Raw genomic sequence first — 27,598 nt, 5'->3', positions numbered from 1 at the left:
TAATAAATCATAAATAAATTTAAGATAATTCTTTGGTATAATTATCATTTACCATTTATTAAAGAAAAAGGCAAAGTTGTACTCTAAGGAGATGGGTATATTTATTTATTTTTACAAAAAAAATAGCTAAATCTTGGCTGAATAGTTAATATTACATAATATACTATCTTCAGCAGTATTCTTAATTGATCAATTTTTTATTTTATAATTGTTAGTACTGAGAATACCAACTTAATCAATATATAGTATAAAATAACAAAAGTATGCTTAGGTCCACTTCAGAAATTGTTAGGAATTCTATCTTTCTCCCAAACCAAGATTCATGTAACAATCTTTTGTTTTGCTTTGTTTTCTTTGAGACAACATTTCTCTGGGTAGCCTTGGTTGTCCTGGACTCACTTTGGAGACCAGGCTGGCCTCCAAGCCACAGAGATCCACCTGCCTCTGCCTCCCTGAGTGCTGGGACTAAAGGCATGTGCCACCACGCTTGGTTTCATTTAACAATCTTTTAAAGTCAACAACTCAAAAATTTTTTTAAGATTTATTTATTATTATGTATACAATGTTCCACCTGCATGTACACCTGCAGGCCAGAAGAGGGAATCAGATCACATCATAGATGGTTGTGAGCCACCATGTGGTTGCTGGAAATTGAACTCATGACCTATGGAAGAGCAGTCAGTGCTCTTAACTGCTGAGCCATCTCTCCAGGCCCCAACAACTCAATTTTTAAAATCAACATTCTATCATAATTCAACATGGTCTAGAGCTGGGGTTAGGAACGGTAGCTAACTGCAAACAAGCTAAAGGGAATTTTTGGAGGTGACAGAAACACTCTAAAATTAAATGTGGTAACTGCTCAAATCAATGAATCATTTTATTATGTATTGAGAAGAAAACTATGAAAAGAGAAATATCAGGCAAGTGAATAAATATAGCTTTCTGTGACATCCAGTAAGGATGGAAAAAAGATGGAGGATGGCAGCTAGAAAGAGATGGTCAAGGGAGAGTTTCTTGAAAATTAAAGAAACCGGAATGTTTTTAAACTATTAGCAGTGGTCCAGAAAAGGGGAGGGAAAAAAAAGAAGAAAGAAAAAAGGGAAATACAGAATCACTGTTACTGTCCTTGAAAAGATGAGGAGGAAAACGGATCTGAGTGGACAAGTAAAAGGAGCAGCCTTTGGGAGAAGAGAGGGTGGTTAATTCACAGTTACCCTGCTAAAGACACAGGTGATGGGAGAATTGTTTCTATTTTCTTAGTGCTGAGAGGAATGATAGAAAGGAAAGGCTGGAAATCTGAGTTTAAGGGTCAATATAATCACTTAAGTGAACAAGAATATATATTTTTTAAAAACAGAGTAATATAGGAGAGCTGGACAGTACTAAATTAATTTAGAGTTGTTGGAGACTAAGCACTAATTTAAAGTCAACAAAGCTATTCTGCTCCAGCAATAGTTACTTATAGGAATACAACCATAAAACAGATAGCACTGGTACTAACTGGTACTATGTTTCCCAGGTAAGGACAACACAAGGAGAGGGCTCAAACGGGCTGAAAAATGGACTCAGGAGAACAACTATAACGACAGACTGAGAATCTAGCTAGCAAAAAATGAAATAAAAGATAGATGAGCACTATGGAATGGAAAGGGTAATAAGTGGAACATTAATATTAGGGGCTGAGGATGCAGCTCAATTATTAGAATATTTGCCTAGTATGCAGGAAGCCCTAGGATAGATCCCCAGCTCCACATAAATGTGGGTGTGATGATGCCTCTGTCATCCCAACACTTGGGAAGGGGAGGCAAGAGGAAAAGAAGTTCAAGGTCATCCTCAGCTATACAGAAAGCTCAAGGCTAGCCTAGGTACTAAGAGCCTCTTCTAAAAAACAATCAAAGGTACCAATAAAGTAAAAGAATGAATGTTGCTGGGTACTGTGATAGTTACCTTTTACCATCAATTTGACACAATATAGAGTCATCTTGGAAGAGGGAACCTCAAGTGAGGAACTGTCCAGATCAGACTGCCATGTGGTCACCACCATGAGAGATCATCCTGATTGATGACTGATAGGTAGGGGCTCAGCCCATGTGGGAAGAGCCATCCCTAGGAAAGGTAGGCCTGGGCTACACAGGAAAGCTAATTTACCATGAATAAATGAGCCAGCCAGTAAGCAGCATTCCTCCATGATTCCTGCCTTGAGTTTCTGTTCTGACTTCTATCATTGGAAGTCCTCTGTGGATTGTGACTTGGAAAATTAACCCTTTCCTCCCCATGCCGTTTATCACAGCAACTGAAAAGATCAGGTAATATAAATGAGGGGAAAAAAGTAGTACTTGGTAAGTAAACTGCCAGAAATTGTTACTATAGAAAGCTGTAACTAATAAGGTCTAAGGCGGTAGCTCTAAATCCTAGTTGAATGTTAAACTCACCCTAAAAATTATTAGCACATTGGGGTCACATCTCCCATAAACCAAGTCCACATCTACAAAGTGAGACCCAGACATCTATGGTTTTTCAAGTTTCTCAGATAATACAGATGTACCAAGGGTTCAATAATATATTTATAATATACAATACAAAAACGAATGGCTAAAATAATGATAAGATCCTGAAAGGAGAGTGAGGAGGTCAGAACATTAGAAAGACCCTCTCCACAGATACTGACGTCACCAATAGTTACCACTGGAGGAGAAGGAGAAGGACAATAAGCCCAGAAGTTGCCAACACACAGGAATGAGAAGCCACGGGACCATCTGTTCTCAGTAGAACACATGACTAAGAGAACTTGTAAAGGGAAAGGGCAGGCTCAGCCTGCCTCTGCCTCCCAAGTGCCGGCCTTATTTTGTTTTTTAACACTATAGAAAAAAACAAACAAACAAAAACAAAAACAGAGAAAAGCTCTTGTGAAGTTTGAAAGTGCTTTTCTGAACTGAGTCCAGCCATCTCTAAAAGATTAAAAAGTTAATTTGAAGTAAAAAGGTCACAGAAGTCAGCAGGGTCAATTCCATACAAATTTATGATTATAAAATAGACAGGGGGCCTGGTGTGGTGGCGCACGCCTTTAATCCCAGCACTCGGGAGGCAGAGGCAGGCGGATTGCTGTGAGTTCGAGGCCAGCCTGGTCTACAAAGGGAGTCCAGGACAGCCAAGGCCTCACAGAGAAACCCTGTCTCAAAAAAAGAAACAAAAAAGAAAGAAAGAAAGAAAGGAAGGAAGGAAGAAAAAGAAAAAGAAAAGAAAAGAAAAGGAAAAGAATAAACAGGGGCTAGAGAGAAGGCTCAGAGGTTAAGAGCATTGTCTGCTCTTCCAAAGGTCTTGAGTTCAACTAGTAACCACATGGTGACTCACAATCATCTATAATGAGATCTGGTGCCCTCTTCTGGCTTGCAAGCACACATGCAGGCAGAATACTGTATACATAATAAATAAATAAATCTTTAAAAAAAAAATAGACAGGAGAGTAAGACCTACAAATGACAAAAGCATGCGAAGCCACATTCTGAAGAGCAGAACAAAACTGTAACAGCTATTTCAAAAGGACCTAAAATATCTTATGAAAATAACATAAGACATGAAAAACAATAGAAATCATAATAATAATAAGGTACCAAAACTCAGGAAATAATTCAACATAAAAGGAAAAAAAATCTAGACATTTAAACAACAGTAAATAAAAACAGTTAATCCCTTAAGAAAAGCAAATGATAGGAAAGAATAAAAGTTTTAAAACTCAAAAAATTTGCAAGAAATACCAATAAGGAAATGCTGAAAATAGGCAAATGAAAACTAAGTAGATAGATGACAGAACAACAAAAAAAAATTTTAACCGATGAACAGAGTAAAAATAGAAAAATAATAAATCATAGACTATTTCCTAAAGTTAAAAAGTATTCAGACTACATCTTGGAAAAGAACAATGTATTTCTGACAATGTTAACTCATAATGATCAAAAGAACATATTTCAGGAAAATGGTTGAATTTTACAGAATTAAGAAAAGAAGTTTGGGGAATCTCCAAGAAGATTACAGAGTTCCACACTGTCAAAAATAGGAGTCTAAGAAAGAGATAAACTGGCGACACTCACCATATAAATCAGATAAAGTTCTTAGGATTGCACTTGACAACTGGTAAGTTTCAAACCTGAGGTGCCTATTTAATGTATCAAAGTGGCCCTGGCCTCCAGGTTCCCCCAGAATCCCTCAGTCCCTACCTGTCACAGAGTATGACTGGCATACCCTACCCTTTACCCTGAACATTTAGAGCCCTGGGGCTGGGCTGCCCTTCTTGAGGCTCATCCCTATAAAATCCAGACATTTTGGTTACCCACCCTTTTTGTACCTTTGGGCCTTTTAGGGGCTTCCCCTGGTTCCCCTCCTCACTCCTCCCCTCCCCTCTGCCCACATGGCCCAGCTCAGTCTGGTCAAATCCACTCTGGACTCTCCCAGATGACTCTGACGCGGGCTATGCTCTCCCATATGACTATAATAAACTTTCTCTTCCACCATACCTAGGTGCAGTCATGTCCTTTCTTTTCCCTTTTATTTCTTCTTCCCCCCCCCCTCATTCAATAACCTCAGGGTATATGAATGTTTCTTAACAATGCACGAGTAGAAAACAATCCAGTACCCATTCTTAGAGATGCAAACAGCAGAATAGATGGTAAATCCAAGAACAGTATCAACATGACCTGTCCTGATAATGGCTTCAAAATATTCATTCTAAAGAACACAATTTTGCCAATAAGCTCAAGAAAAGCCTTTCAAAAAGGGATTCAGGCCAATATTTCCAAGATAATCTGTCCAAAGGACATCAGGGTGCTTGTTAAGCCTGATGCAATCATCATGGCATCTTTTTAAAAGATAACTGATTAATGTATTCACTTTACATCCTGGTCATAACCCCGTTCCTCCTCACCTCCCAGTCCTGCCCTCCTTCCTCTCTCTCCCCCATTCCCCTTCCCTATTCCTCAGAAAAGGGGAGTCCCCCCTTCCCACCCCACCTCCCATCAAGCCTTATCAGGACTGAGCTTGTCCTCTTCCCCTGTGGCCTGGCAAGGCAGTCTCGCCACGGGAAAGTGATCGAAAAGCTAGCAAGAGTCCATGTCAGGGACAGCCCCCACTACCCTTGCCAGAGGACCCCCTGAAGCCTGAGCTGCCTGTCAGCTACATCTTTGTAGGGGGCTAAGGCCCAGTGCGTGCAAGGTCCTTGGTTGGTGCTTCAGTCTCAGCAGGCCCCTCTGGGCCCTGGCTAGTTGGCTCTGTTGGGCTTCTTGTAAAGCTCCTGTCACCTCCAGCTCCTCTCTCCTTTCCTCCACTTTTCCACAAGACTCGATACGTATCACTCAATGTATTGTCTGTCAGTCTCAGCATCTGTTTCCAGGTGCTGCTGGGTGGAGTCATTGTGGTATCTTAAAAGGCACAAACCCTAGATTATCATCCACATCATCCACACCAATTTCTGAAATGCTAGTGGGTCTGTACTGCCAATACTGTCAGGCTTTACCAACCAACAGTCAGGAGTAAAGGCCAAGACAAAGGGTCAACAAAATCAACCCAAAGATTCCAAAATAAATACTGGTCTATCAACTTTCAAGACCAAAGAATTGTATAAAAATAAACTGCCATTCTCATGGGCAGGCATGCTCATGACACTATCTATAATTACAAAACCTTACAACTCTCCCTAAGATGGTTATATAGTTTTTCATCTTACAACTTGAGTCATTTAATAAGATGTTAACATTCTAATGCCCTTGCCTCCCTAGAATAAACCTACTTGGTCTTTTAAATGCACTTCTGAATTTATTTTGCTAATATCTTATTTAGAATGCTTGATTCTCTGGTCAAAAAAGTGGACTAATAGCTCTAATAGTTAATAATAGCAGAAAAAAAAACCACTCTTAACATTCATCAGTTGGGTAGTAACAATAAATGATGCTGCTATGAGCTGTGCGTATTCAGCTTTTTAAAATTAGAATTTTCCAGGCATGGTGGTGCACGCTTTTAATCCCAGCACTCAGGAGGCAGAGGCAGGCAGATCTCTGTGAGTTCAAGGCCAGCTGGTCTACAAAGCAAGTCTAGGACAGCCAAGGCTACACAGTGAAACCTTGTCTCAAAAAACCAAAAATAAATAAATAAATAAATAAATATTAGAATTCCATTTACTGATCTTGGAGCGAGAGAGAGAGAGAGAGAGAGAGAGAGAGAGAGAGAGAGAGAGGTGATAGATGGTTAAATAAATAATGCAGGTCACTGAAAATGTAAATAAGACCCTCTAACCAAAAAACAAACAAACAAAAAACCCATGTGTGTATGTTGCCACAAAGAATATAAATAGAAAAGGAAAGGTTCTAAGAGAGGAAAATACTAACATTTTATTTACCCCTTGTTTATTTATTTTAATAGTTACAATCATATATACTACTCTGTAATTTTAAAACAGAAAAGCAGAATAGTGGGGAAAATACCCATTGCCCATTAACATTAATAATAACTAACAACTGTTAACAATGAAACAATTCCTGTCTTTGACACATTCAGAGATAGCCTATCTTTTTAAAAAATGAGTTCTTATGAAACTCGTTATTTTAAAGATACACAACAATATAATGGGAACCAAAGTTGCATAAAAGTGATCTTTCTCAAGAGGATTAAATGAGATAGTTTAAAGACAAACTTTACAGGACCGTCTTAGGTAGCCAAGACTGAGCCTGCACTCTGAGTTCTTGCCCGCCCTCTATGTCCCGGTGCTGGGATCACAGGCCTGCACCAGCACCTTGTTCTGCACTGCTGGAGAGCAAGCCAGTGCCTCAGACATGATAGGCAAGCACTACCAACTGAGAGACACTGCAGCCCGAGATCAACTATTTTTTGTTTTATAATTACCACAAAGGTTATTGATTTGTGCAGACTCATTCTCTGCCTCGTCCCTCTCCTCCCTCTCCTACTGGGGATTGAACCTGGGGCCTGGGGCCTGCTAGTGCTCCACCACTGAGCTATATCCCCAGACCAAAACTGAGATTCTCAAAAAATACCCATACTATAGAAAGAATAAAAATTTTCAGGATTTTTAATGTAGCCTTTGTTTTATTATTGTTGTCATTGTTAAGACTACAGAAATAAATCTTCTAAGCAGTTCACTTTGTCTAGTCATATATATATTTTTTTAGAAAAGAATAACTACAAAAATTATCAACCTAGAGCACTGGTGGGTAGAGAGAGGAGAAAATTTCAAATTATTCAAAAATAAGGAAAGATGTTGATAAAAGTTGAAAATATTTACATGACCAAACTGGAGGAAAATACCTCTCAAAGTTTCATTGTTTCAAGAAATACTGTAGCTCTCACTCTCACTTAGATAATTTCACTCTAGCACCATAAACCCCTCTTGGGGTAAGTTTTTTTGAAGCCCTCAGAGCTGGTGAGTGACAGAGCAATATTTCATACCTGTTTTGCCTACTTAAAAATCATAATGCATGTTCTTTCTACTACACAAGTTGTCTGTCTTTACAGAAAGTTAAAGCTGCTTTTTTGTTTTGTTGTGTTTAGACAGGCCTGTGTTACGTAGTACAGGCTAACCTCAAACTCCTGTCTCAGGTTCCTGAGTACTGAGATAACAGGCTTATACACCTTAGTCCACCTTCTTAAACTGAACACTGATTTTTTTTTTTTGAGACAAGGTTTCTCTGTGTAGCCTTGGCTATCCTAGACTGGCTTTGTAGACCAGGCTAGCCTTGAACTCAGAGGTCCACCTGCCTCTGCCTCCCTGAGTACTGGGATTACAGGCATTACTCAGTGAACACTGATTCTTAAGTAGTATTGTCACTTTCTAATATTAGAAATTTCTAACAGCTTTCAAAGAAAGTCTCTCTTCCTCTTTTAAAAAAACTCTAGAAAAGGAAGAAGATGATCAGTGATGAAGCAGGATTTGGGTGGGTGGTTGGCAGTGGTCATTTGCTCATGTGCTTTAGTAAGTCTTCATCCCACTAGTCTACAAAAGCTAATTATCTTCACCACCACCTGACTTACCAGCCTAGAACTGGAACAGAAACAGACTTCTAGAACACAGTAAAGTATCTATGAGACTTCCACAGACCAGCAATTAGACTTTTCTGGAACACTCTCCCTCTCCTATACAAGATTAGGAACAGAAGGCATCATTTAGGCAGAAATATTTACTAAGATCTGAAGTAGATTCTCTAAGTCTAAAATGACTAAATCATATGGTTATCTATATACTCTTCCCAATTTCAATAAATATATAATCTATTATAAATAAATCCAATGAAAGGGGGCGTCCATAACAGTAAGAAAACCAGAGCCACGTTTCTTTGCGTCTACCTTTAAGACCAGTTATAATGATATGATATTTGAGACAAAGAAATGTGTGTCTATTGCTCCAAAGATCCATTTGCAACAAATAAAGGTTTTCCATCATTCTTATTTATGTATACTTTTCCTTGTAAACTTTATGTCTGAAATCTTGCTAACATTTATAAAAATCAACATATTGGGGCCGGAGAGATATCTTGGCAGGCAAAGGGCTTACTATGAAAGCATGAAGCCCAGTGTTCAGATCCCCAACCCTGGGGAGATGCCAGGCAGGCAGAGTGGCCTGTAATTCCTACTATGTGGGAGGCAGAAACAGGACCCCTGGAGCTACATTAGCAAGACCTGGGTGCAAATGAGAGATGCCTCAATATATATTCAAGAAGAAAACAATCAGAAAGGATATTCACCATCAACTTCTGCCCTCCACACATATGTAAATACACAAACACACATGTGCATTTACCACACACACATGCAAAAATTTCTTAAATTTTGTTTTGGTTTGGTTTGGTTTTGAGAGGTAAGGTTTCTCTGTGTAGCCTTGGCTGTCCTGGACTTGCTTTGTAGACCAGGCTGGCTTTGAATTCACAGCGATCCACCTGTCTCTGCCTCCTGAGTTCTGGGGATTAAAGGCGTGCGCTACCACGCCTGGCCTTAAATTTAAAATTTTAAGTCAACATATAAATCATATAAAAACCCTTTCCACAATAGATTTGTCACAAAAGAAAAACAGTAAACCGTCTAGAGTAAGACTTTAGAAAAATGGAAATATGCTACAAGCTTTAAACTATATTTTTCAGAGGTGGAAGAAATATCTAGGACACAGAAATATGACTTACAATTCTTTTGAAAAACAGTATGAAATTTCTAAGCCAGGCTTGGTGGCACACGCCTGTAGTCTCAGCACTCAATCTCTATGAGTTCGAGACCAGCCTGGTCCACACAGTGAGTTCCAGAACAGCCAGAGCTACAGAGTGAAATCCTGTCTCAAAATAAACTAATTAATTTAATTAAATTTCTACCCTCAACTGAAAGAGTAGTAGAGTAATAAAAATCAGGACATACATATGGAAGGAGTCAACAAACATCTAAGTGACATACCCTAAAAATGCTCCAATTTTTCCCAAGAAACTAATGAACGCTCAAACCTTACACATAAGTATCTATATAACAAAGACAAATAAAAAACAAACATATATACACATAACAAATTTTTAAAATATAAACTACACAAGAAACAAAAATCTACACAGAGAAAACCATTCTGTATTCTGAACTCCTCTCTGCTTGGGACACTTGTTTTTTTGTTTCTTTGTTTCTGTTTTGTTTTTTCTTTCCTGACTCTCACTCACTATGTAGCTGTGGCTAGCCTGGAACTCAGAAATCTGCTTGCCTCCACTTCCCAATAGCTAGGATTAACGGTGTGTGGCACCACACATGGCTATGCTTGGGACACTAAAACAAACAAACAAACAAACAAACAAACAAACAAACCCAGAATCTAACGTCAGAGTTATACATACTAAGAATGCTATAGCCCTGTCTGTGGCGGTGGTGCTCACCTTTAATACCAGCACTTGGGAGGCAGAAGCAGACAGATCTCTGTGAGTTTAAGGCCAGCCTGGTCCATAACGTGAGTTCCAGGATGGCAAGGGGCTTTTCAAGTAAGCAGTACTATGACATAGTAGTGAATTTTTCTCAGTAAATAGAAGCAGCTATTTTCTGTAAAAACCATCAATAGGCATATATAACTCCTAGCATCCCAAAAACACTAGGGCATAGACGATGGGAATAGATCAAGGAATGGCAAAGATCTTTTAGAAAGTAAATATTTAGGCTTTGTAGGCATACAGTCTCTATGGCAACGACTCTGCTGTTGATCCATAAACAGCCATAGCCAATACATAAGCAAATGAGCATGGCTATGTTCCAATAAATTTGTCTTTATGGACACAGATATTTGAATTCTTAAAATGTTCACATATTGAAGTAGTATGCTTTAATATTCTTTTAACCACTTTTTAAAAAAATCTAAAAACTATTCTTAGCTTACAAGACACATAAAAATAGATGGTGGACTGGATTTAGCTCATAGTATAGTTGGTCAGTTTCTATAATACATAAGAAAGTAATTTGGCTCAAGTTCACACAGAGAACCTTCCAATCTTCCTCCTGCCACCACCCCAGGAAACATTAAAAAAATTTTTTTTGGTTATCTTTAGAGACAGTTTTAATTACAATCTGTTAGTCTGAGTATTTAGACTTAGGTGTGTGTGTATGTATAGTTTTTATACTATCCTGAGACAGGATCTCACCATGTAGCCCTGTTTAGCCTGGGAGTCACTATGTAAACTAAACTGGCCTTGAACTCGCATAGCTCCACCTGCCTCTTCTGCCTCCCAAATGCTGGAATTAAAAGCAAGTGCCATCGCGCCTGGCATGGAGGAAGTTTCAAAGGTATAACTAAGACATCTTTACTCAGGAAGTGGATAGTAAGTACCCGCTATATACTAACCATACTGATGCAAAATACAAGATGAAGTCATAGGTTCTGCTTAAAGAAATCTAACAGATTAGCGATGAGACAGTCACATAAATAATTAAAGCTTGTTCACCTGGTACAAAGGGAGAAGACAGAATAGCACACTCAAACCCAATTGGGTGAGTAAGAATAACAGTCTTCATTCAAAAGATCCTGTTGAGGCCAAGACATTAAGAAGATCTGCCTACAGAACAAAGAAAAGGGGAGGGACAGTCCAGTGCAAAGGGAGGTTATACAGGAAGGGATTGTTGTACATTAAAAGACTTCAGAATTACTGAGTAACTTGAAGACAAATATGGCAGGCAATAAGTCCAAAGACGCAGGGAAAGACTACGGGTTACCTCAGAAGGCTACTAAGGAGCTCCCATTGGGTATCTTCTATAATGAGACGCACTAACAGCTTCTGAGAAACTAAAGTGAGCAGCTGAGCATTGACAACTATGATTCTGGGCTGGGGAGATGGCTCAACGGTAAAATCAGCTGCTGCGCACGCATGAAGACCTAAGCCTGACTCTCCAGCACCCTTAGAAAATATGAGGTACGCCTGCATGTACCTGTGCCTCAGCACTGGCAGAAAGAGGCAGATGGATCCCCCAAAGCTCTTCTGGCTAGTCTCACCAAAAAGCTTGCTTCCAGTTGAATGAGACACTTTGTTTCAAGGGAAAAGAGAGAGCACCAACGGGAAACATCCACTGTTCTCCTGTGGCATCTACATGCACAGGTGTGTACCTTATTCATGTGTATGTAACACACACACACACACACACACACACACACACACACACACACACACACCACTCCTACCACCCCCCATACATAGACAGGAGGCATATATATCATTCTGGCAGCAATGTGGAGGCACCTATGAGAGGAAGGTACGTAAAGAGTGAAGGTGTCTTCTAGGCAATCTGATTTAACACACCAAGATGATTGACTGAACTGCAATAGCTTAGTTTACGTGACTAACATCAAACTAACTTGAGTTCTAATAAAAATTCACTTGAGAGGTTGTGTCTACCATGACTGAAAAAAGAAACCAATTCTACTGGAAGAAAAAAATAAAGTATGGTAACGATGAGCATCGACCTAATTCTTTTGTCTCTCAAGCCTGGTCATGTTTATCATCACTAAAGAAGGGAAAACAGAAGCTAAACACAGAAAGATACTCTGGTGTGCTCCATAACATAATCAATTCATTTGATACTTTCAACATCCACAAACACAGCTTTCCAATGATTTTTTTTTTTTAATAAACTGACAGGTTAAAATAACTCAGTGGAAAAACACTTGCCCAATACACACAAGGCTCCATGTTTCAGCACTACAAATCAAAAGTAAATTGATCTAACAAAAGAAATGTGTTTCCAGAAATAATTATGGTACTACAACTATTTAGAACTTTCTGGAATAGTCGTAAGTCCGTGTGCTTTTTCTCCATCCACAACTTGTTTAATCTTTCTGAAACTCAGACCCTGAGTTCATAGTTCTCCATCCACAACTTCCTTGGTCCTACAGATGTCCTCTAGGTGGGGAACCTCTCTAAATAGAAAATGTATCTCTTACGCCGCAGGCTTTTCATCTTTCTCTCCACACCTCGTCAAGAGGCTCACCAGGGGCACATACTCCCCATCACCGAATCTCCTTGTTCTGTTCTTTTGTTTGCATCTTCAATAATTTTCATCTAGTATGTTACTAGAAAACATGCAATTCAAATAAGCCGAGAGATGGCCTTTATAAAATAATAAAGTATAAACAATCTGTTTTTATAGTATTATATAACTTCACAACAAAAAACAGTACTTGATGACTGCAGGCATATTACACAAATACAATACTGAGTTATCAATTAATTCACAGAGAAAGGAGAAATGTCTAATAATTAAGCTATCTTCCAGGATGTGTTACCTTGCTCAGACTTGTGCTAGAAAAACAAACAACTATCTGTAGCAACTTACTTGAAAGGAAATCTGGGTATCACCAGTAAAAATATTCTCCTTAACTTTGGGGGATTCTGAATTTGATCCAGTATAATTCAACTAGAGTATACAACTAGTTTGCCTCGGATTTTAATTGTATCTCAAGAAGAAAATAAATGACAAAGAAAGAATTTTATGTCTTGTTATGCATATTTATACTATATATCCAGTAAGCATTGTCCAGCCATTGTAGTATTTCCCTTTTAGGACCCCTGTTATTAATATATTCCTGTTTAGAATCAACTCCCTTCTTCATTCAAAATAATTCGTGATTATTTAGGAAATACTGAAGGGACAAAGTCAACTATGGGAGGAGCTAGTATGACATAGTTAAAAATCAATGGTGAGGGGCTGAGGGTGTAGCTTAATGGCAGAGCAAATGCCTAGTACACACAAGGCCCTGAGCTTACTCCCCAGCACCACGAAGGAGAAATACTAGTACCAGCCAGACAAGATGCCAGCACCAGGGATACAGAAGCAGAATGGATAAGTTCAGTGTCAACCTGGGCTACATATGGGGACCCTGTCTCAAAAGGGAAAAAAAAAAAATCAATGACGGGAGAAGGAAATAATCAATTAAGGTTTAATAATATTGGTGGTAAATTTTTATAGTAAAGATGCAAACCAAATTATACCTACAAGTCAAATATTATCAATACAGATTCAGAAGTCTGAGCCTATAGTTCAATTTGTTGAATATATACTAAATTATATTATTTCTATCCTGAAAATTTTTTATCCATAATCAATATGTTAAATCCCCATACTGTCGACAAATGTATATTAAGGTAAGAGAGTGTTTCATTACACCAGACATGTGTTCCACAAGGTAACCAAAAAAATATTTCTGTGAGAAGAATGGCAGAAACAGTTTGGTAAAGAGAAGAAAATAATTATCACAAGCCTGAGAGATAATGTGCACTTTCTAAGCCAAGTCAAAGGGTACGAGGGGTGCAGGGTGCAACATTATTCTTTGTGCCCAACGGATGTAAGTATTTCATCTGGAATCGATATATAAAACAATATTGTTTAAGTGCTAAGAAAAATCTGAGCAACCATTTGTTTGGAAGAGTTAATTATTCAAAAGAGCCAGTCCATTCCTGCTAATCACATTTTAAAACGAAGAGATCATAAAAGAAAGCATGCAGGGAAAATAATTTCTTGATTTTTCAAATAAACAGTAATAAAGGCTTACTGATGCTTTAAAGATACATGGGGTATGCATGCGTGTATCAAATCAAATGAATGTAACTTTTACCCCTAAAGATCCCCCTCAAAGCAAGACTACTATATTTCTTTGATCACATGAATCCCAAATAAGAGTACATATTGTTTATAATCACATAAAAAGAATTTTAAAACAAATTCCTAAAAAGAAATGTCCTACGATAGCCACTCTCCGCATGTGGACAGCATTCACTTTAGGATAGGTATGTCCATTTTAAGTATATTTTAAGCACAGTTTGCCTTGTCAATACTAACGTGAGACAATACAGCGTACAGATGAAGGACAAAGTCTGGAGCCAGAGTTTCTAAATTGAAACAGCATTTCCACTTCTCAGCTACATAATTTTGGCAAATTGATCTGTTTCCATTTCTCCTGGGTAAAATGGAAATAACAATATATACCTCATAGGATTTTATAACTGTATAAACAATGTACAAGACTGGCACAAAGTGTATGCTAGATAAATATGACCTATTACTACTAGAAGTAACAGAATCCCATGTTCCTGAACATACTGTAAACATTCTTAGCAATCTGAATTGACTAATATCAGATAGTATTTAAAAGGGGCATCAAACCTAAGATCTGGTTGGCATATGTTTCTAGCTATGCACTCGAAAGTAAGCAAATGATTAATAAATCTACACAGCCACTCCAATGATAAAGAACCGTCTGAAAAGACTGGTTCCCAAAAGTGCAGCTATCAATTTCTTCCCTTACACAAGGGGGCAGTGATAACAAGAAAAGAACCCAGCTTTGCAACACCTCTTCCTACAGACAGCAGGGGGTGGCAGTGCATATGGCTTCCAGTTAGAACAAAACAGGAAGACCCAACAGAACTGCTCTTTATTCTCTTCTGGCCCTCTTCTCTCTGTAGTCTCAATATAGCCAGAAAAGACTAGAGTTCAAAATAAATAAAGGAAAATCCAATTTTGATTTTGAAGGAAATGATCCCTCAATGAATGAATCTGCAATCAGAGTGAAGCCAATCAGTATGATTTTTTTTTTCAGATTATCTGGCAAATTACTATAATAAGAACAACATTCACGCAGGTAATTCAATTTGTAAGAATTCAAACATAACCCACTAAAATTCCATCAATAATTAAATACATCTAGTGAACACATCAGATATTTCTGCTTTTGTTTCAGTTACATAGACATCCGGCGTATACACATGCTATTTTACATAGCTCATCTAGCTGTCTTTTGTTACTTTTGAAATTCCAGTATCTTCTGACAATTCTCTCAACACAGATGTTCTTAAATGGAAGTCACAATGTTTTGCTACATGTAGACACACACATTTAGGGAGAAAGATGGGGTTGAGGGAACTAAGAGGAGCGATAAGGAATATTTCCTCCATTTGTTTCGGTTTTGTGCTCACATTCCTAAGACGATTTACCTGGGAAATGCTACAAGGAACACTACCTTGACAGTATCCATATTGTCGCTTTTTATGCTAATTTACTGTATACAGTTTTTATCTTATCTAACCATCCCATCTCAACAGCTAGAACATACCAGAATATTTCACTATTGCCAGGCTCTGTAATTAACCACTACCATAGCTTTTGGCTCCAACCCTTCAAAATGCCTGAAAATTTATCCCTTTTGTTCACCATATTGTTTTGTTTTGCTTGTTCCATTTATTTTCACCTGTGTAAAAGCCAAAGCAGGGGAGACAGATGAAAAATAGTTCCCTTTGCCTAATGATTTTGAGCACACGATTATGATCAAGATGCTTCGCTTGTTTGTCTCTTTTTGTTTGTGGGCTTTTTGTTTGTTTGTTTGTTTTCCTGGAGAGGAGCTGGAGAGAGAGTGAGAGAGATCCGATCTTTTTCCTAATGCTAATTATCATTGTTTATGTTTTGTGGGAAACATTTTAAACATTCCACACCTGGAACAGAAAGATAGGCCACAATTGCATGGGTGCTCTACATGCTGATGGCAAAACCTGAAATGATTTTTAGCCCTATTTTTTTCTTTCCCATCTCTCAACCAGACAATCTGCTTTTTTTTTTCACGTGGGTACTTTGCCTATGTCAAAATTCGCAATCGCAGCTCCTCTAGATTTCCTACGAAAGAATATGCAGCAAAGAGCCCTATTAGTCTTTTATTACACTACACCTCCTGCCGCAAAGGAATTATTAATATTCCTAATAACATTTGTACCATGCATTTCTACGCAACGGAGGCCAGGCCATCCTGTGCCTTTACCTGGCACATTTCACAACTACTTTTATGCTGCATTCGGGGACTCATTTTGCAACTCGTTCTGCACCGCATTCCCTGCCACGTTTAGCAATCTGCCTCGCATCTCATCCCGGTCCCCCGTCATCCAAAGCCTCTCCGGGTACCAAATACCAAGACTACCCTCGGTGACAGCCAAGAGGCAGACCCCGGAGCCCTCCGGAGCCGCCCTCGGTCCCACATTTGGAGGCAGCCTGCCTTCCCCACGCCTCCGACACCGGAGGCACTTCACTGCCCGTTTCCCCGTCTCCCCGCTCGCCCCCGCCCCAACCCCCGCAGCCGAGGCGTCGCAAGCGAACGCCCCTGTCACCTCACCCTCAGCGACCCTTCTTCCCCCCACCCCCCCGCAAGCTCTCCCAGCCCTTACCTGCGGCTCTGAGGGGCGCGGCGCACCTCGGGGTCAAGCCCGCGTGCCCGTGGTCTCCGGTGAGGACCGCGCCGCCCGCGGACTCCCCCACGGAGGGATCCGCGCCTAGGTCGGGCTCGGCGTGGCCTCGCGGTCGGCGAGCACTGGCAGCCCGCGGCGCTCCTCCTGTCAGCGGCGGCGGCGCGGGGGCAGGCTCGCCCCTCAGCACCGCGGCGGCGGCGGCGGCGGCGGCGGCAGCAGCGGCGGCGGCGGGCGCCTCGCTCCGCCTCGCGCGCGGCACAGCCTGGAGGTGAGCGCGAGGGGGATGGGAACGGGGGCGGGGCCGCCCGAGGAGGCTCGCGGGGCGGCGGAGGGAGCGCGGCGCCGGCCGCCGCCTGGGGCCCCGCGCTGGCGGCGCTCGCGGCTGGCTGGCCGCGCTGGGCGGGCGGCTGGCGCGAGGCGGCTGTGGCCAGTGGGGGCCCCCCGGCCGGGAGCAGCTCGCGCCCAGCAACCCGCGCCGGGCCGGCCGCTCTCTAGCGCCGCCGCCACGCCGGGGGCGTCGCACCCTCGGAGGCCGCCCGCAGCCCCGCCCCCTCCGGGCCGGGTTGGGGAGGAGCGCGAGCGCGGAGGGAGAGCGCGTGCGTGGGGGCGCGTGCGTGGTGGAGCGCGCGCGCCCCCGCCCCCTGCCCCTCCACGGCCTGGGGGTGGGGAGCCGTGGCGAGAGCTAAGGGAGGTGAGCCCTCCGGCCGCGCAGACGGAGGGGGTCCTGGCGCCGCAGAACGTGTAGGCATTTCGGGTTTCCTCAGGGGGCTTGGGCTGATGGGGTCGAAGGCATTTGGTGAGGAAGAGGGGAGGGAGCTGAATAGCTGACAAGGCCCTGAAGAGTTTGGCTCCGCCCGCCCGGGGATGACGTCACTCTCGAGGTGGCTGCTGCTGTCACGTGCGCCCACTTCTTGGGGCCTTTCCCCCTGCTTTGATATCCCTAACGTTCCTCTAGACTGCATCCTCTCCCCCACCCCCCACCCCACCACCACTTTGGTCACCACAGGCACACGTGTCACTCAAAGTCATCGATGCCAACAAGTGTCAGTTACTCCTCTCCTGATTCTCAGTTGTAATGTGTGGACTGCTTTCAAGATGCCACGGTTGCCTTTAGAATGGGGGATGGGAAGAAAAACAACAATGGCTTGGTTGGGGCGGGGGGAGGCGGAAGAGATAATGTAGAGAAAGAGAGAAAACTGTCATCTGGAACACTTGCTGACCAGTCTCTAACCTTAGTTTGCAAGACTTGAGTAAAGGTGCTGCCTCTGTCATTACCAGCTTGTGTAAGAACTAATGGGATTTTAAGGCAGCCAGCAAAACATGGACTGTCATCTCAGTAAGACCCCATTGAAGGATATTTAGTCAAATTTCCCCCTAAACTCTCCACTTAGATTTTTTCCCCCTTGCTTCCTCTCACTCCAACCAAGAAACAGCCAAGAAACACTTTGCCACATTCTTGGAGAGAATTTTTTCCCCACGTGCTACAAGATCATACAAAGCAATCATCGTTGCATATTTTGCTTGGGTGGACTTCCGTTCCATTAACTGAGATGACTTTTTAGTCATCTGCTTCCTAATGAAATGCCATGATTGGAAATAGATTCACAAATTGCATCAATTAAGGGCGCTGTTTCTAGGCAGTTTAGAAGGTGAAGAGGTTGGTTAGTTTGATAACAGTCCATCTGAATCTACCCCAATCCCATAGCGCTTTGTTGTGCAGTTTCTTTTATTTTTTTTAAATTGTATTAATTTCAGAACAGTCCAAAAATTGGATAAGAAGTCGTGTCCAGAAGCTAGTTCTTAGAGTGTCTGCTTGCCAACCCTGAAGGAGAACTGTAACCCTGACTATGGCGGATGGCAAGGTGAAAGACGGTTGGTGCTAACACCAATAGTGCAGTCTAACTAAAGCCTATCTTCCTGTGGTCATAGAAGCAGTGTACTGATTACTGGGTGAGGGTCACCAGAGGGAAATCTGGGTTGCTTAATTGGTCAACACTGGTCAGTGGTGACAAGGTGCATACACACCTAAAAAGTAACCCACAAAGAAACATTACATTTCAACTCAGCTTTACAATGAAACATTACAATGTCATTCATTATCTTTGGGGTCAGAAAACAGGTTTGGCCAGTGTCATACTTCACTTACTTTGGTACATGAGCTTAAGCAAGTCTTTGAAACTTCCTTTCTTCATCTGTCTAGAGTGGGTCATGACACCTCACAGAATGGTTATGAAGATTGAATGAAAATTCGAGAAATATTTAGCACAGAACATAGTGTGCAATAAAGTGCTCATGAAACAATACCAACGATTACATTGTTTTTACACTTGAATTTATCCTTAATTCTCTTTTAGTCTTTTTATTTATTTTAAAGATTATTTTGTATCTAAACCTTTCCCTGTGAGTTTTGCTGAAGCTAATAACATTCCTCCCTTGAGAAATAACAAAAGGCAGTCAGGGGTATAATATGTTGCTTTTCAAACTAGTTCAGGTGGCAGCACCTAGAAATTATGGTGTGCATTGTAGAGCACCATGAAATATTGGTAGATTGAATTCTGCCATATGGATTTGACACAGTTTTACCAGCACTAAAGTTCGTTATATTATGTTTATGTAGATAGCCACATATTTAAAAAATAATGTTATTTAAAAAAATAACATGTCTGTGATTCCCCTTTTAAATCTGTTTGCAACTTTTTCACAGAGTTTAATAATAATTCGCACACTGAAAACCTTTAAACCCATTTCCCTGGCAATTGGAAAACCACTGTAATCATCCAGTTTTAGCAGCAGATCTCTTTACTGGGTTTCTGCCCAGTAGGCTGTGATAGCTGTAGCCAGCATGCTCCCTTCTCCAGGAAAGCAACTCCAAACCACTGTCCTTGTTGTTTCTTCTTCTTCTTCTTCTTCTTCTTCTTCTTCTTCTTCTTCTTCTTCTTCTTCCTCCTCCTCCTCCTCCTCCTCCTCCTCCTCCTCCTCCTCCTCCTCCTCTTCTTCTTCTTCTTCTTTTTGAGACAGGGTTTCTCTGTGTAGCCTTGGCTATCCTGGACTCACTTTGTAGACCAGGCTGGCCTCGAACTCACAGCGATCTGCCAGCCTCTGCCTCCTGAGTCCTGGGATTAAAGGCATGTACCACCATGCCTGGCTGTCCTCGTTTCTTTTGATTGGCCTTTTCCAGGTCCCATACTCACACTGGCCAGTGCAGCTGTCCACTGGAATGAGCTCAGCTCATCCAGCATGCTCACCCAGTCCTTTTCCCTCAGTCCTCCCATCAAGCCTTGCAGCTTGCTCTCACAGTCTGACTTTGTGAAGGAAACATTATGTGACTGCTAAAGGTAAGACTGTGGTCCAGCCGAGGCAGAGAACCACACCGAAGCTATCTCTCTCCTCAACCCTTCTCTCCGATTTCCTTGGCTTCCCTATCGTCAGTACCCCAAATCCTGAGAATCCTTATTATTTTACTTACTAAAAACTCATTCTCATTAAGACGGAATTTTTTAGTCTATAGTTTAATTTGAAGATGAAATATATGCCACCTAAGACAAACTTGCAATAAGTTCACAAACTACCCTAACCCTGTCCTGGCCTTCCAGCTTTTCTAGTGCTGCCATCGATACCTTTCCAAATTCCCTTTCTAGATCTGCTTACTCTGTATGACCGCTCAGCCCAGCATGGCCTCCCCTGACGCCTTGAAGTCATAAACCACTAGGCCTACCTTTTTCCTTCAACTTTCCCTCTTGAATAAACAGTAATAGTCACCATTAATTGATCATCTACCACTTGAAAGTACTTTGCTATCTTAAACATACCTCCCTATTTACTCCTGACATCAGATGAATAGCATCCGTTTTTACATGGAGAGGCTCTGAGGTTAAATTCCTAGCTTTCCCCATCACGCTACATGATGGACACAGTCCACAATCTGCCCTAGTGAGCCTCTCTGTTGCTTGTAATGAAGCACTGACCACATCCAGCTAAGGGAAGAAAGGGTTCATTTTACCACTCTGAAATCCACCACTGAGGGAAGTCAGGACACAAGCTCAAAGCAGGGACCTGGATGCAGGAACTGAAGAGAGACCGTGGAGAAATGCTGATTACTGGTTTACGCCCCTTGGCTTGGTCAGCTTTCTTTCATATATATTCCAGGACCACCTGCCTAGGGGTGACACTGTCCACAGTGGCCTATGCCCTCACCTGTCCACCACTAATCAAGAAAATGTCCCCATGGCCAGTCTGATGGAGACAGTTCCTCAACTGAGGTTCCCTCTTCCCAGGTGACCATGCTTTGTATCAAGTTGACAGAAACTGACCAGCTCAGGGCTGGAACATAAACCCCACCCTCTACCACATACACTCAGAATGTTCTCTAAAATGTAAATAGGATCACAGAGCACACTGGGGAAACGGTGAGGCACTGTGCAGTGAAGTACTCCACCTTTCTTACGGCACTAGAGATGGAGGCTAGGACCTTGTACACTAAGCGAGCGCTCCTGAGTTATAGCCCCTCCCCCAAAGTGTTGGGGAAAGTTGACATAAATTAAAATTCTTTCTCATGTATTTTCATACTCTCATTTCCTTTTGATCTCCAACCAATGGCTTCTAATGCAATATCTTCAACATTTTCCCCATCAACTCCCACCTCAGCCTTTTGATGAATATTTTATAATTTTTAGGCTAACAGTTAAAAACATATCCACAAAGAGGAGCTACTAGTTAAAAGTTCTTAGCAAATCCCTTCTTTGTGAAGTGAAAAATTCATGTACAGTGTTCATAAGCAAACCATCATACATCTGTCACTGACGTTTATAAATGCTTGACAGGTATTTGGGCTCACTGCATGTGTACAGCTGTGATACATGCCGGAAGGCATATGTAAGTGATGTGAGGGAAGTCTTGCATGCTATCCCCTCATAATCTATTTGGGAAACAAAATGCCTAAGACATTTAAATATTAATACAGTGTGTGATAAAATTAAGTGTTACCAAAAGTAAAACAGTAAGTTCTGTAGTGTGTCACAAGAAGAGAGAGAGAAAGTTGACAGGGGTGGTACAGGACTGCTTCTTGGGGAAAGTAAAATAAAAACTAGCAGAAGGAAAAGGAAAGGGGAAGGACAGCTCCTGGGACCCTAAGGGTTTATGAGGAGAGAATAGGATTACAACAAACAGCAATGGACCCCTTTTGGAAATGAGCTGCTTTATAAAATAAAGACAACCATCGCTGTAAACTACAGACAGACTGAAGATGTGAGGAATAGGTTGTTGAACAGTAAATGTGGCTGAGTCAAAGTATGGATTCCTAAGAAAATACCAGTGGCTAAAGAGTGCACAGGTAAACCGACCCTGGGCATGGTGGCGCACGCCTTTAATCCCAGCACTCGGGAGGCAGAGGCAGGCGGATCGCTGTGAATTCGAGGCCAGCCTGGTCTACAAAGTGAGTCTAGAATAGCCAAAGCTACATAGAGAAACCCTGTCTCAGGAAAGAAAGAAAAAAAAAAGTGCCCAGGTAGCAGACCTAGACTTCCAAAGGCCATCTCATATAGGACAGGGTCCACCATTAACCATTGAGCATAAGAATGACAGAAAGGTAGTGTTTAAACATTGTCCCATAGGATAAATTTATATGGAAAGGAACAAGTAAGAATCTGGCTAAGAAGATACTGCTGTTTAGTGAGCAAAAGAAGATGATCGCTGAAAGTCAAGGAGTGTGACAGTGAGAGTAGAAAGGAACAGTGCCAGTGAGCTCTGCGTGTGAAAAATTAACAGAATTTTCTGGATAACTTGATACGCAGGTTAAAGAAGAATGAGGGAATCTGAACACAGCATGATGAAAAGCCTTGCTGCCCAGAACACTGTGTACCAGTGACAAAATAAAAGTCAGAAAGACTACACAGTTTTGGGTATTTGGGTTGGTAGTGGCTCTTTACAACCTTTAATTACCTATCTCTTCCTATGAGAATCTGATATGTTATTCTGAGGGGGGAAATGCACTCATATATATTCTATATTTTGTAATATACACCCATAGACTTGACACCCAGAGAGCTCTTGATCCAAGCTGGGCAAATCAGAGCCTGTTCTGTAATATTTCGTCTTTATATCCAAAGGATCAAGCCTTCACTCCCTAGTGGGCAGGTCCATGACTGCTAACAGAGGAGCCCTGGGACCAGAATGCTTAAGCATATACTGAGGGGCCAGTCTGGTAGGGGAGAAAAGGAAATAATGTTTAGATCAGAAAGGAGAGGTAGACGGAGTGCAAGCTAATGGCAGTCGAGTCCTTGGATCTGTCACACTCCTATCCTTGGTAGCAGATAGATACCCAAGTCCCTTATTGATATCCCTTCATGGTTAGGTTTATTTGAACCAAATCTCTCCTAGTTGGATAAGAGTTTTGATTAATAGACAGGTTAAACATACTCATTTAATTAGACATATTCTCTCACTGGGTTCCAGGTTGAAAGTGTTGGAAAGTTACCCAAGAAGATCAGCCTCTAGCTGGATAGAACTTAGCAGAGAAAAAATATTCAAGGACAGGAACTATAGCATGAACCCCTAACTGACTGGCATCAAGTCTCCACCCAAACACTGACACAACTGAAGCAGGTTACCCTACATTTCTAGATCTTGGGATACTAATCTGTACATGGGAATCTTAAAACTAAGTCTTCAGAATGTGTATTTTACTGCAATAAAAACTTAGTGGAGCTGGTAAGATGGCCCAGTGGGTAAAGGTACTGGTGATGTGAGCCTGAAACCTTAAATCTCCAGGTCCACGTGAAGGCGAGAGGAGAGAATAAATTCCACAGAGTTGTGTGCCTACACGTGCTCACACACACGCTCTCTCTCCCCGGTAATAATAAATGAGAATAATTTCTCTAAAAATTATGGGAAAATATTTTAATGAATTTATCTCAGCATTAAAACAGTATATAGTAATAAATAAATAAATAAATAAATAAAAATACCTAGCTTGTAACTAAGTCTCCAAAGTGGTATCATTCAGTGTTACAGGCATGGAGTACATTGTTTAATTGAATCCTCATATAATTGTATAAGAGTAAAATTATTATTTCCGTTTTACTAGATGGAAATACTGAGGCTCTATGTAGGCTGTCCTAGGTCTCACAGTAGTAAAGTTTTTGGGGGTTTTGTTTTTGGTTATTGGTTTTTGGTTTTTCAAGACAGGGTTTCTATGTGTAGCTTTGCCTGTCCTGGACTCACTTTGTCCTGGTCTGGAACTCTCAACGATTGCCTGCCTCTGCCTCCCTGGGTGCTAGGATTAAAGGTGTGTGCCACCATGCCCAGCTAGTAATAAAGTTTTAATTAAAATGCTGATCTAGAATAATTGGATAGAAACTAGAGAAAGTGTGCAGTACAGTTGATAGAGCATACTGACCATCCTAAGAATTAATTCGTCTTTTCAATCACTTCCCCCTGGCAGGGCTGCCTCGCTGGGCCACAGGGGAAGAGGATGCACCCAGTCCTGATACCACTTGCTGTGCTCAGGTGGGTTGGTGGGGAGGGCTCCCTTTTCTTAGGAGTGGGGGAGGGGGATATGGAGAAGAGGGAGGGAGAGCGAGACAGGGATGGGAGAAGGGAGAGTGCTGTAATATGGATGCAAAGTTAATTATTTAATTAATTAAAAGAATAAATTAAAACAAGGGGAATAGATAATCCAAAAATACAGAAAAGTGGAGTCTAAGAGTAAAACATTAGCAGATTGAACTCCTCGCTTCTAAGAGCGGAAAGGGGACACACTGGCCTTCGGGCTCAGCCTGAGGAAGGCGTGTCCCTAGCATAATGTCACATATAGCTGGCTAACATAGGTTGCTGCCTACCATAGCCTAATTTCTGTTGCTTCCCGCACAATACCACACACTGGGTAAATCATAAATGAGTTCCATTTTGGTTCACTGTTCTGGTCCAGGATAATAAACCACATCTGGTGATGACTTTTTCTTGCAGAATGCAGAGCAGCACAGGGCATCACATCCTTGACAGAGTTTGCATGTGACCTCGCCAAGTTGACATTTATAGTAGACTCACTCTCTGGATAATCCGTTAATCCATTAATCACATGAATGGATTAATTCATCTATGAGGACAGATCCATAATCACCTCTTAAGGGCCCTGCCTGGTATCACCTCTTAATATCTCATAATGGAGACTAAATTTCACCATGAGTTTTAAAGGGGAAAATCATAAAATTTGATTTTGCACTCACTAAATTTAAATCCATAAACTTTAAGTTCTCTGAAGAGATAACAGGGATTGTGACTATCTAGCTCATGGCTACTTCTCATGTTCATCAAAATATCTAGTGTGTATATACTAGATCCTGGATAAATATTTGTGAATTTCAGTTTTTTTTGTTACCTACTTGAAATAATCAAACACATCAAATAATGGGAATAGAAAAACCATTCATAACATCACAAATGTTCTCATCCATGTAGTAGTAATATTTTCTACTGTCAAATTAATAAATTTGGCTTCTGGAGAATAAAAAATAATTTATCATTATTTTAGTTAATACTAAACCACCCTCCCTGAGTTCAATTAACTCTAAATCATGGACAGGCTGGAATTTCCAGACTTGCAAAAGCCAAAACTGTGGATCAAGCTAACCTTTGGGCCAAACTCCCTTCAAAGAACCTTTATTTTACCAATATGTCATCCCAGTTTTTGACAGCTTGAAACTGTGAAAATAAATTAATTTACCATCAAAAATAAGATGCCTTGTGTGTCAGATGCATCACTAGGAAATTGTTTATTTGGGAGAAGAAAATATCAACAAATCAGAGAAGCAACAGGCAGAAAATACATCCCGTGCTTGGTAGTGCGCCGTGTCCTTGTCTCTCTCCAGTTAGAGTGTAGAAGTGTTGGCAGCGCTCATTTCATAAGTGGGCCTTGGACTAGCAAAGCAGGATTGGCAAAGTTTGGATGGAGCCTTAGTTTATTTCCTGCCCATTCCTATCCAGTTTCCATTGCTGTTTGCTTTTTTGAAACAGAACCTCACTGTGTAACTCAGGGTGGCCTCAAAGCTCGTTATGTAGTATAGAGTGGCCTTGATCTCATTATCCTCCTGTGCTGCCTCCTGGTGCTGGGATTATAGGTGTGTACCACCTTGAGTAGATGGAACATATTTATTCATCAGCAGATGCATAATTGCCACAATTAAAAATGGCTAGGGAATAGCATTAGATAATGTAAAAGTTTTAGTTACTCTAAAACTGAAGCAAAAAAAACAAACAAACATTGGCACTCACACATTTTCCACTCATAGATAACACCTTTTCTTTTTAAAAAAAAAAAACATTTATTTATTCATGTATTCTATGTATATGAATGCTCTGTCTTCATGCACACCAGAAGAGGGCATCAGATCCCATTATAGATGGTTGTGAGCCACCATGTAGTTGCCAGGAATTGAACTCAGGACCTCTGGAAGAACAGTCAAGTGCTCTTAACTGCTGAGCCATCTCTCCAGCCCAACACCTTTTTCTTAAAGGTGGCATTCAAAAGAAATGATAACACTATTGTTATCAAGGATGTTTGTTATATCCAAACAAAAAGAGACTGGTGCTAATACACCACTAGTGAACTCTGAGTTGGCTCACATGGATTTTAACGAGCCTGGCATACCTCTCCACCCAAAGTCCATGGTATTTAAATGAGAGTTAATAAATACTAGGGGGCAATCAGCAGCAAAAGGAGAACAGCCATTGCAGTGAGCGACCACATAGCTGTGGTTCAGTGCCACAGCACTAACCATGAGGTGAGGACAAAAGTGGAGAGAGAATGCAGCCGAGTTGGATAAGTTACCTTTGTTTTCTTTCCTACAACGAAGTACACTTGATTTTTTTTTTTTAGTCAAATGGAGCTTTGGCTAAAAAGTGAAATCTTCAAACATGAAAATTGATGTAAATTATAGAGCTTTTTAATTGTTAAAGTACTGTATAGCTGAGGTGGGAATACGGAAACAGGGATGCAGGTTGAGCTTATCCGATTCACCTGAAACCGAATGAGCAGTCTGTCTAGGTGTCGTCAAGTCAGGGTGACGCACGTGGTGAAAGGAACAGAGAGAGAGCAGTTAGGGGCAATCAAGGAAAAGGGAAAGGTACATTTTAATATTATGGTACCAGCCTAATAATTGTAATGAAACGTCATTTATGTGGAACTTGGCCACCTGGCAATCTCTGGAGCACAGCAAAGACTCCAGGGAATACAGGAGATGGAAAAGACCTCCGTCTCTGGAAATAGTCCGTGCCTCAGAGATCATGCCCATCACTTCTAGACACGCACAAAGCTTCCTCGGAGCCTATTAATTCTTACTGGATCCAGTTTTAAAGGCTTTGTCAATCTGGTTCCCAACCCTTTGGGAAAGTAACAAGAAGAAGAAGGAAGAGAAGCTGCCCCAGCAGAGAGTGGTCAGAGGAGCAGGCTGGATGCAGGCAAGCAGACAGTGGTCAGAGGAGCAGGCTGGAAGCAGGCAAGCAGACAGTGGTCAGAGGAACGGGCTGGAAGCAGGCAAGCAGACAGTGGTCAGAGGAGCAGGCTGGAAGCAGGCAAGCAGACAGTGGTCAGAGGAACGGGCTGGAAGCAGGCAAGCAGACAGTGGTCAGAGGAGCAGGCTGGAAGCAGGCAAGCAGACAGTGGTCAGAGGAGCAGGCTGGATGCAGGCAAGCAGAGAGTGGTCAGAGGAACGGGCTGGATGCAGGCAAGCAGAGAGTGGTCAGAGGAGCAGGCTGGATGCCTGCAGGTGGGTGGAAATACCAGCTTGTGATCAAAAGGCCTTTAGGAGAAAATTAGAAAACTGATGCCTATGTCGACCATAAATAATCAAGAAAGAGTTGCATTCCACACGAAGACACTCCCA

The 27,598-nt window shown here is 41.5% G+C and overlaps 2 protein-coding genes across 23 annotated transcripts in view; one reads left to right on the top strand and one right to left on the bottom strand.

Moving 5' to 3' along the window:
- Positions 1-16,871, bottom strand: part of TANC2 (tetratricopeptide repeat, ankyrin repeat and coiled-coil containing 2) — a gene marked incomplete at its 3' end in the record, with an annotated part of 287,236 nt that extends 270,365 nt beyond the window's left edge. For 3 of the 11 annotated variants that reach the window (XM_084748486.1, XM_084748488.1, XM_084748491.1), the window contains exon 1: positions 16,701-16,870. Of the gene's footprint in view, positions 1-16,700 lie in introns of all 11 variants that reach the window. The other 8 variants (XM_084748481.1, XM_084748489.1, XM_084748485.1 and 5 more) reach the window with 5 other exon arrangements.
- Positions 16,872-17,004: 133 nt separating this feature from the next.
- The window catches only part of LOC311578616 (uncharacterized protein), a gene marked incomplete at its 5' end in the record, with an annotated part of 123,957 nt that continues 113,363 nt past the window's right edge, over positions 17,005-27,598 (top strand). For 6 of the 12 annotated variants that reach the window (XR_014772906.1, XM_084748583.1, XM_084748585.1 and 3 more), the window contains 2 exons: positions 17,005-17,462; positions 24,160-24,224. Coding sequence is in view for 7 of the 12 variants with exons in the window: in XM_084748583.1 (XP_084604709.1) it covers positions 17,005-17,462; positions 24,160-24,205 (504 nt within the window). Of the gene's footprint in view, positions 17,463-18,476; positions 18,584-24,159; positions 24,225-24,683; positions 25,396-27,598 lie in introns of those variants that run through there. The other 6 variants (XR_014772905.1, XR_014772907.1, XR_014772908.1 and 3 more) reach the window with 4 other exon arrangements.

Source organism: Acomys minous (assembly GCF_964271855.1).
Source record: "Acomys minous genome assembly, chromosome: 12".
Classification (NCBI taxonomy): Eukaryota; Metazoa; Chordata; class Mammalia; order Rodentia; family Muridae; genus Acomys; species Acomys minous.
This window is presented reverse-complemented; position numbering and strand designations above follow the sequence as displayed.